This window comes from Numenius arquata, chromosome 12, assembly GCF_964106895.1.
Source record: "Numenius arquata chromosome 12, bNumArq3.hap1.1, whole genome shotgun sequence".
NCBI classification, from domain to species: Eukaryota; Metazoa; Chordata; class Aves; order Charadriiformes; family Scolopacidae; genus Numenius; species Numenius arquata.
The window spans coordinates 22,772,183-22,781,647 of NC_133587.1; the positions used below are offsets into that span (position 1 = coordinate 22,772,183).

The 9,465-nt window shown below is 49.2% G+C and overlaps 1 protein-coding gene across 1 annotated transcript; it reads right to left on the minus strand.

The window, feature by feature from the left end:
• Nucleotides 1-1,293: 1,293 nt before the first annotated feature.
• Nucleotides 1,294-6,564, minus strand: C1QL3 (complement C1q like 3). The gene is made up of 2 exons (XM_074157462.1): nucleotides 5,977-6,564; nucleotides 1,294-1,473 (listed from the first exon to the last, which is right to left on the minus strand). The coding sequence occupies exons 1-2, from the start codon at nucleotides 6,562-6,564 to the stop codon at nucleotides 1,294-1,296; spliced, it is 768 nt and encodes a 255-aa protein (XP_074013563.1).
• Between the last annotated feature and the right edge of the window lie 2,901 nt (nucleotides 6,565-9,465).

A 9,465-nucleotide genomic window follows, 5' to 3' on the forward strand; every position in this document is an offset into this window, starting at 1 on the left:
ATATCTGCTTCTTTCTTTGCATATGTGTTATCATTTTTGGTAATATGCTTATCTGTGTCCATTCCATAGGCACGCTTTACTACGAACTGGTAACTAGCTACCACAGAAAAGATCTGGGTGACAACATTTTCTCACTTGTCAGATCTCCCACTCTTCCTTCCTGGGAATAACCCCACTAACTGCAATGAGACAAGACACCTAAGACAAATAAGGTTTTGACCCATTATATTCCTACGAAATTCTAGTTGAACATCTGCAGTATGTTAAGTCATAACTATTTTATTAAAAATAGTACCCAAGTACAGACTAAGTGCTAAAAGACTACTGAAGACTAATTGCTGCAAAGAAAACACTCTACCTTAGTCTGATAATGTAGATGCCAGGCTTGCTAAATATTTACACAACTAACCATCAAGAATGGGCCTGTAATATTGTCTAAATATATATTTACACGTTTGCAAATTAAAAGCCAAGTCCTTTTTCCACTAACATCAATGGGACTTTTGCCATTGGCTTCGGTGGAATCAGGGATTTGATCCAATAGAATAGTTTGTCACCTGTTATATTTTCCAGAACAAAAAAAAAAAAAAAGTATTTCTTCTATCCTTTTTCTTTTAGAACACAGCTAAGGGGAAGACAAAATTTAAACAACTCCACTGGATTGATTTGATGCTAAAAGTCTAATGTAAACCTACGAAACAGGAACATTGAGTTAAGGCTTGAAGCTGATTAGTTTCTAGTTTTAAGTGGAAGGATAAGAAAAGTACAAGGCAAACAATTCCTTTGGAGAGAGAAAGTATATTTTGATTACCTCTTCCTTTTATTGTAAAATCATTCCTCACCACTATGAGTGGACTCCAAGCATCATTGTTAGCAAGTCACAAGAACCAAAGCTGAAGTATGGATAAAGCAGCAAGATCATAACACATCAAAGTATCATATACACTGAAGAAATAACTCAGCGTCCTTAGGTGGTGGGGTGGTTTTTTTCTATAAAAATTTGATCTGTGTGGGACTTCATTCACATGGACACTAACAATGAGGAAGTATTTGCTTTGGCGGTAGTGGATCACACATCTGTTTAACTTGTTTTGTAATTTTTTTAACATCAGGTTTCTCTGCGTTGTACAGATGTGAATCAGGTAGCATTCGACTTTTTTCCCCCACTGCTGAGGTGTTTGGTGGTTGCTCTCTGCTGGGGTGCTTGTTTCATTGACTTTTGCCACGCAAATCCATTGCTTAGAAGAGCAAGCTTCATTTTTGGACTGGTTTGGTGGGTCTTTTGACTCATTATCAGTCAGCATAAATAATAAATCCAGAAAATGTGCTGTATTTGTTGTTGTTTCCTCCATGTGCTTTTCCTCCATCTAATTTAATGTAGACTTCGTCTCCTGGCTCCAAATGAAGAACCACACTGTTACTGGCGTAGTCGTAGTTCTGATCAGCATCTTGAGCAATCGCACTAGCTCGAACCTACATAAAATACATAATGAGTGGTTAAGATAACGCAGATTATTTTTCCTGCATGGTGAAATTAAAGCATATTCTCAACATTTCATTCAGCACTCCAAAGTTGCCACTTTAAATGTCTGGCAACATAAATTGTAGGTTTTTTTTTCCTATGGCTATCGCTTATTTTCTCCTAGAATGCAACATTTGAAACTTAACGAATAGCCTGCTCCTTTCTCAGTCATCTGATCAATACACAACTGTTTGCCCTCCTTTAAATGTTTGGAGCCTTTCAAAATACACGCATAATAAAAGCTGGAGTTGGGAGAACTGGATCTGGTGGTGTGCCAGTTCCACGCTGGTGTAACTTTTATGTCAGTGGAACGTTTGATTGACACTGGCGCGGATCCACAGTGAGGCCCTATGGATACCAGGCTGGACTTTTTCCGGAGGTGATTTATTGTCATACTACTAATAGGATGGTGCTGCAAAAAGAATACAAAAAAAAGGACACACCCACCCACCCGCATGCACACAGCAATGCACACAAGTAGTCACGGATCCTAGGCAGGGTTTGGAAAATACGTTATTGCCACATTTTAGTAAACAAACCTTTAATTTCTGTGTGTTGAAAAAATCACAGGCAAGTGGCTGTTTTCTTTAAGAGATTTTGGAATTGACAAGCCATTGAGGACTTTTCATTTGCAACTTTCACTTAAACATACGGGGTTTTTTCCCATTTTTGCCCCTGCTATTCCATTACTGATTAAATTTGACATTACTAGCGAACTGTAATTTTAGTCTGTAAGATGTATGTTGGTTTCCAGCAATGAATAGTCTGTGGCATTGTAAGTCTCCAAATCATTTATATATAATTTGACCCTGTTTGGTAAAAAATTTAAACTGAGTTGTATGTGATTTATTTCAGTGTAACACATCATCTGCTTGTTGCTTGTCTTTGTTCTAGTGTAGTTACAGAGCAGTAAGTGATTTAGTGGTATTGCAAACCTGAACTAAGTAATAATGCATGACTTGGCATACTGTATGTGGGATTTTATCTGTTCTGAATTGAAAAAATAGGCTATAAGTCACAATTTTCCATGGATTCCTTTCAAAGTTTAAATGATAAATTTCCAAATTAAATTTTCATGTGATATGATTTCACATTAATATTGAAACCTTAAAAAGGAGGGGGGTCTTGTACCATGCAGGATTTTATGGCATTATGCAGCTTAAAAATCACAGTAGGTGGAAATTCTTTATACATCCTGTAAGAAGAATGAGAAAGGCTTTAAAGGCTTGCAGTGGTGTGACAGTCGGCAAATTTAAACTGATACATGGCACGATGATAAACCCCAACTATTTCAGTACTTCTTGATCCTGGATTGCCTAGTATTGTTTACACAGGCAATCTATTTTGCTAGTATTTAAGCAATAATTAGGCTAAACACTGGGTATTTCCTCCGGATTAATGACTGGCAGGGTGGAGTTGAAGAGGCTCTGGGCCATTAACCCTGGAAATACCCTTCAGAGAAAATAAAGGGCTGAGACTGTTGTTGGGAGTGCAGATGGAAAGGGTGAATGGGAAGGAGTGAAAAAGGTATAGGTGAGGTAGAAAAACTCTCATAGAGAACTAGTGTCTTGCATCCTGGCAAATAAAATGGTTTCAGTTACTTTCCAAATTTTCATTTACATCATAATGAAATGCTACTTCATGGATTTCTCTAGAATGTTGTGTTTCTGTGCATAGCACAGTAGAATTTAAATTGTATTAGTGATTATCCTAAGGGAGTCAGCATATGGGCACTGACTACAACTGCAATGGATATTTCATTTTTAAGATTCTATGAACTATATATAATGACTGAAGAAAGAAAGATTCTGGATATTGAAAGTCTAGAAACCAAAGTGTAGATCGTACTGCCCTATGTATAGCGAAAAATGTCCTGTAAACTCCAGTGTGCTATTCTTAAGAGGTTTTACCTCCTTGTTTGGTTTGCCAGGGCAATTTATTTTTAAAGCCCGGGAGAACAGTCTCAAAGGAATTCTCAGTGTACTGCTGCAAGAAGGTAAATGTATCTCCAAATTAAACCATTAACGGACTATACATTTCATAAGTTCTATGACTGCTCACCTCATCTTTCATGAAGTTACGCTCTCAGGTTGCACACAGGTACTAGATAGGCTATGTGATCTCAGCACTTCCCTCTTCAAGTTTTATAACCATTAAAGAAAGCAATGTGTTAACAGTGGAGACCTTGAGATTCCTCCTCTGCATTGCTTAAGAATGATTTTTTTCTGTAAGTCATACACTTTGCAACAGTTTGGGTTTTTTCATTGTGAGAAAACACTGAGTTTATAATATTTTCTTTGCCAGACTCCATTTAAAGACTCACTTCCAAAATTCCTGAGAGCTTCCTTACAAATAATACACAGTTAACCGCTGTCACATCCCATCAGCGTTTAGTGTCTCAGATATAAATCATAATCAAAGGAGACATTGCTGCATGAAAACTGTGCATCAGTTTTAAATAGTTTGTATGCAGATATTTACCTAAATACTTCTCTTTGCATAGGTATATACAAATATATACATAGAACCCCTGCCCTGAGTCACCAGGAGTTTAATTTTCTTATGTCTGGTACTGAAAGTAGTTATACTTGAGAATGGTTAAACTTCAGGCTCAATTTAATATTTATAATTGGTTACTTTTTACAAAGTACTGCTATGCTTTATGGTTTTATTTTTCAGGGTTTGGGAAAATAAACACTTTAAAACATTATAAATAGGGGTCAAAAATAGATTAATGTTTTAATTGCAAGCAAAATGGTATTCTCGTGGTGGACCATATTACCTTTGTAAGAAGAAATCAAAGTGAATATGTTAACGATTGTTATTAGTCCTGGTTTATCTGCTGAGATAGTATTTACGGTAGACATTTTCTAATTTAATTAATTGCTGCTGATGTCCTCATTATTCTGTTTTCACAGCACTTCTGAGGAGCCATAAACAAAAGGTTAAGTGGCATATCAGATTAATTTACCGGCCGCCGGTGCTGCCGCCGCCCGCGCAGCGCACCGCGGGACGAGCAGCGGCTCCGCGCCCCGCCGCGCTCCCCGCTGCTCCGCGGGGGAGGAGACACGCAAACGAACGAGCCCCGCCGCCACCCGCCAGCCACGGCGGGGACGGCGGGTCCGGTTTGCAGTCCCGTGGGCACCGCGTCGAGCGGATCGACCTCCCCTCATCCCACCCCGCCGGAGGGCGAAAAGCCCGGAGAGAGCGGCGGCGCTGGGCTGCCAGCTCCCCCGGCCCGGGAAAGCCGGCAGCCCGGACCCGCCGCCGGGACAGCCCAGGCAGTGACCTGTTGAGCGGCTGGTCCCCGCAGCGGGGGCGGGAGAGGGCGGCGGGTGCATCGCCCAGCTCCCGGAGAGACGGGAAAGCCCGGGCGCACCGCACTGTCCCCGGGCACCCGCAGCAGCAGGGATGGCGGACAGCCCGGCGGCACCGCGAAGCGCTGCCATAATTAGAGCCAGCCTGCCCGTGCTCGTGAAGTACGTGTGTGTGACACAAGCGCCTGAGAACGGCTCCCAGGGGGGCTCAGTGCGCTGCGCGATCCCTCAGCCGGCGCCTTCCCCGGCACCAGCTCGCCAAGGGGCGGGCTCTGCCGACGCCCCGCTCACACGGTCGATCACCGGCTTTCCCGGCCAGAGGGAAACCTCGCTCCCCGTCTCAAAAATCGGCGCCCGTCCCGTACCATGGCGGCTTTCCTCCCCCACGTCTCACCTTTCCCCGCGCAGGACCACCCTCTCTTGAGCTCACCCGCCGCCCCCGGCTCCCCTCCCAGGGGAGTTTCCCCTCCCTGAGGGAACGCCCGGCCCTCGCCGGGCCTCCGCTCGCCCCCGACGTGCCCGACCGCTTCCGTCCCGGCCGGGCTGAGGGCAGGGTTACGCCCGGACAACGGGCCGGGAGCGAGCGACTGCGGTGTGTCTCTTGGGGCAAAAGAGTGCGCTGAGTCCGCCTTCACACGGCGGCTCGGGGCGGCCAAGGCTATGCGCGGAGGCCCCGGCCCCCCAGGGGTCCTCGGGCACCCGAGGCGGAGCGGCTCGGCCCCGGGCGCGGCTCCCCTCGACTCCCCCGACGGCTCTTCCTGGGCCCCGCTCCCCCGCCCTTCCCGCGCCGCGCCGCCAGCTCCTCTCGGAGTCTCCGGCTCCGCCCGGGCGCCCGCTTCCCTCACGGCGCCCGCTCCCTCAGGGACTCCCGCTCTGCGCCCGAGCGCCCGACCCCTCAGGGAACCCGGCTCCCCCCCGGGCGTCCGCTCCCCTCGCAGCGCCTGCTCCCCTCAAGAAGCCCCGTTCCCTTCGGGCACTTCCTGCCCTCAGGCAGCCCGGTTCTACCGGCCGGCCGCCCCCCTCACGGTACCTGGCTCCCCTCAGGGAACCTGGCTACCCCCCCGGCGCCCGCCGCCTTCGAGGCGCCCGCTGCCCTCACGTCCCCGTCTCCCCCTCGGCGCCCGGCGCGGCGCCCACCTGATTGTTCTTGCAGAGGTCGGCCCACATGCTGGTGCCGTCGCCGCCCCGCATGAGCACATGGTAGGTGAAGAAGTAGATGCCGGGGATGGAGCAGGTGAACTTGCCGGTTGTGGGGTCGTAGTGGTTGCCCAGGTTGGTGACCACGTCGTCGAACTTGAGCACCTCGTAGCCCTCGTGCTGCCGCTTGAGGCCGGCGTAGAAGGCGATCTTGGGGACGGTGCTGTAGGTGGCGGCGCTGATGGCCCCCGCCGCGTTCAGCCCCGGCGCCCCGGGGGGGCCCGGTAGGCCCTGCCGCCCCGGCTCCCCCTTCTCACCCGGCGGCCCCACCGGGCCGGGCGGCCCCGGCTCCCCCGGGGGTCCGCGGGGGCCCGCTTTTCCCGGCCGGCCGGCCTCCCCCTTGGGCCCCTGGATGAAGGTGGGCAGGGACTGCATGAGGCCGCGGTCGGGCGTGGCCGCCGTGCTGGGCGCCTTGGTGCCGCCGTAGGGGTCGCAGACCATGCGGCAGGTGCCCAGCATCTCGTAGTGCGCCGAGGTGCCGGCCGAGCTGACCAGCACCGGGATGAGGATGACCAGCAGCAGCACCATCACCACCCCCAGCGCGCCGGCCGCGATCAGCCGCCGCCTGCTGCCCACCAGCCGGCTCAGCGCAGGGCGATCCTCTTGTCTGCTTTTGGACAAAATCTTGATGGTTGGCGGGGGACCTCCTCAGAGCCGAAAAAACGCCGAGCCCGCCCGAGCTCGGCTCCCCGGGGGCTTCGCCGCCCTCCCCGCTGCCGCTGGCGGCGGGGGCTCCGGCGGGTCGCGGCGCTGGGCTGCGGCCGCTGCAGCCGCCGGGCGGGCGGGAGGCGGGAGAGGAGCGGCAGAGGGGGAGCTGCCGCCGCGCCCCGGCCGCCCGCACTTTTATGCTCCCGCTGGCGATCGACTTTTTTTTTTTTGCAGGCTGTGCCAGTCCGAGTCAACTTTCCCTGGAACTTGCCTTTGCTCTCGCGATCGCCCCGCTCGCCGCCTCGCTCGCTCGCTCTTTTTTTTCCTTTTCTTTCCTTTTCTTTTCTTTTTTTTTTTCTTTTCTTTTCTTTTTTTTTTTCTTTTTTTTTTTTTTTTCCCAGAGACGACAGTCCTCAGCGGGGACGACCCTCCCGGCCGCCCCGCAGCCGCCCTGATGCCCGCCGCCGAGAGCCCGCACCGCCGCGCCGCGCCGGAGCCGGAGGGAGAGCAAGATCCTGCCCGGGTGCCACCTGCCAGGAGAGGAGGAGGCTGACGAGCGCGCTGGAGCAATTTATAGGCACCCAAAAGCGCAGGGGAAAGGGGAGCTGCTTTGGCATCTCATTCCAGCATCTGCTCTGCTCTTCCCACTCACAGAGAGTTTGGCATTACTCTGGCAGTGTGGGAAATATATATTTTTTTCCCCTCTCTTCCCTCCCCCACCCCTCCCGCAAACGGATGAACAGCGAAATCGTGAGCCTCACTCACTAGCTGCATCTTGCGATGACAGCTCTTTCTGGAGCAGACCGAAAGGAATAGATGTGCTTAGAAGCCTCTGGGTACCCTTCAGGTCACCGATCGAGAATTAAAAGGTCAATCCACCTCCTGCTTAACGCTTCCCTTAGGCTACCCTGCCTTATTAGTGTTTTCTGGGAAATACCGCTTTAAATGTAGGGATGCTTTACAGTTACCGATTGTTCAAGTGGAAGTTATTTGAAAATATACCTCCCACCTCGCACAGTAATAGAGATTAGCATCTCTCACAATTTCGGATCTCCCTCTTCCTCCCTCCCCAATTACCACTAAAAAGGCAGAGAAGGAAACAGGTCTTTCTGTGAATTAAAAATGACATTCTCATCACCGGGTGCAGTGTTTCCCAGTGTTAGAGCCACCCACCACTTTGCTAGCAAACCGACACCGGGGAAAAGAGTTCCCTTTTGTTTAGAAGCCGAAGGAAAGTGCGGGGGATATGCAAATCAACAGATGCCTGGACCTTAGAAAAAGATCTCCCGGGCTTAAGTCGGGGACAGCAGAGCGCTTTGTTAAGTCTTGGGGTTTTATTCTCCCCCCCCCCCTTTTTTTTTTTTGTGTGTGTGTGTGAAAGGTTTCTCCTCCTCCAAGGGCTGGTGGGCACCTCTGTGACTGAGTGGGAAGGTGAATGTGCAATATTAGTGGCATTTCTCCCAGGAAAATATTAAGGAACTTGTCCTGCTCACAGATATACAAGGTACACAAAGAACTGTTTAAATAAACAAACAGAATTGATTCCTAAATCGTACTTCTGTATTCAGGAGCAATGGATGTCAATCAAACGTGGGTGACATTTGCCTGTCAATACAGGGATGATGGCTGGAAAGAGTGTGACTTATTACAGCGAGGCAAGAATCCGAAATGAGCAACAGTGGCAAATAGGACAACAACCAAATAATAGCATCTCCAGCCATGATCAGAGAGCTGTGATCTCGTCTTGGATTTTATTAGCACGAATCCCCTCTCCCCTCACCCGTTCTCTTTTCTTTCTTTTCTATTCTGCAACACAATAAGGTCAAACAACCAGGCACTGGGAAACAAAGATTCATTGATTCTTCCTTTTAAGCAGAAATGTCAGCAGCTTCTTTTGCTCTTTCCTGAGAGACTCAAAGGCAGCGAGTGTGTCCACGCCGTGCAGCGATGGGCCAGCCCAGCTTCTTATCTCCCCAGAAAACTCCCGATAAAGCTTCCATTTCCCGCACTTGTAAATATCTCTCCCCCCCCCCCTTTTTTTTTTTCTTTCTTTCTTTTTCCTTTCTTTCTTTCTTTTTTCTTCCCTCTCATGCTCTGTCTTAAAAAAAAATTCTTTATCTGGCACTGACACAAGCTAGCCAATTCCCTCAGCTCAGGGCTTCCCCTCAAGACCCAGGAACGCATCTGAACACACTTGGAGGTTTATGTTTGTATCTCATCGCTCTCTGCACTCTGTAGGAAAGGGCTTTCAGCTCTCCTCCTTGGTCTGGGCAGGAAAAAAAGGAAAAGTTATGCCAAGAGCGACAGGTCTGTCTCAGCCTGTAGCTGGACCCTTGAGGCGTTGTATTTAGTCATCATTCAACCCAGGCGGTTTTCCTGGCATCAGGATGTGTGTAAACCTCCATTGCAATGGACATACTGGGATGTATCCAATGTGTTACACATTGGGAAAATAGCAAATTTCTTACCGTCAAATAGGCACAAACCTACCGTGGTCTGTCAAGCCGTAGTGATGCCGGGTGACTTACTGGCACCAAACACCCCTTCAGTTCCTCACTCCAGCTGTGAAAAGCCTGATTTTTGAAGTGACGTCCTACCATATGAACCACGTTTACCTTCTTAATAGACAGTTTTATCCTCATGCATATTGCCAAGAATGCTCCTTCACTGTAGACTCTTGCAGACTTTCTCCCAGAGAAGACCCGTGAGCCAGCTGCAAAAAACAAGTGAGGTTTTTTTTGGGCAGCCTGAGTGAGCAGAAGAGAGAAGAGGGCAGGTACC

Coding starts and splice junctions, on each gene's coding strand:
- C1QL3 (XM_074157462.1), bottom strand. CDS start 6,564: ATGGTGCTGCTGCTGGTCATCCTCATCCCGGTGCTGGTCAGCTCGGCC. Junction 1,474..5,976: donor ACCTCTGCAAGAACAATCAG/GTGGGCGCCGCG, acceptor TATTTTATGTAG/GTTCGAGCTAGTGCGATTGC.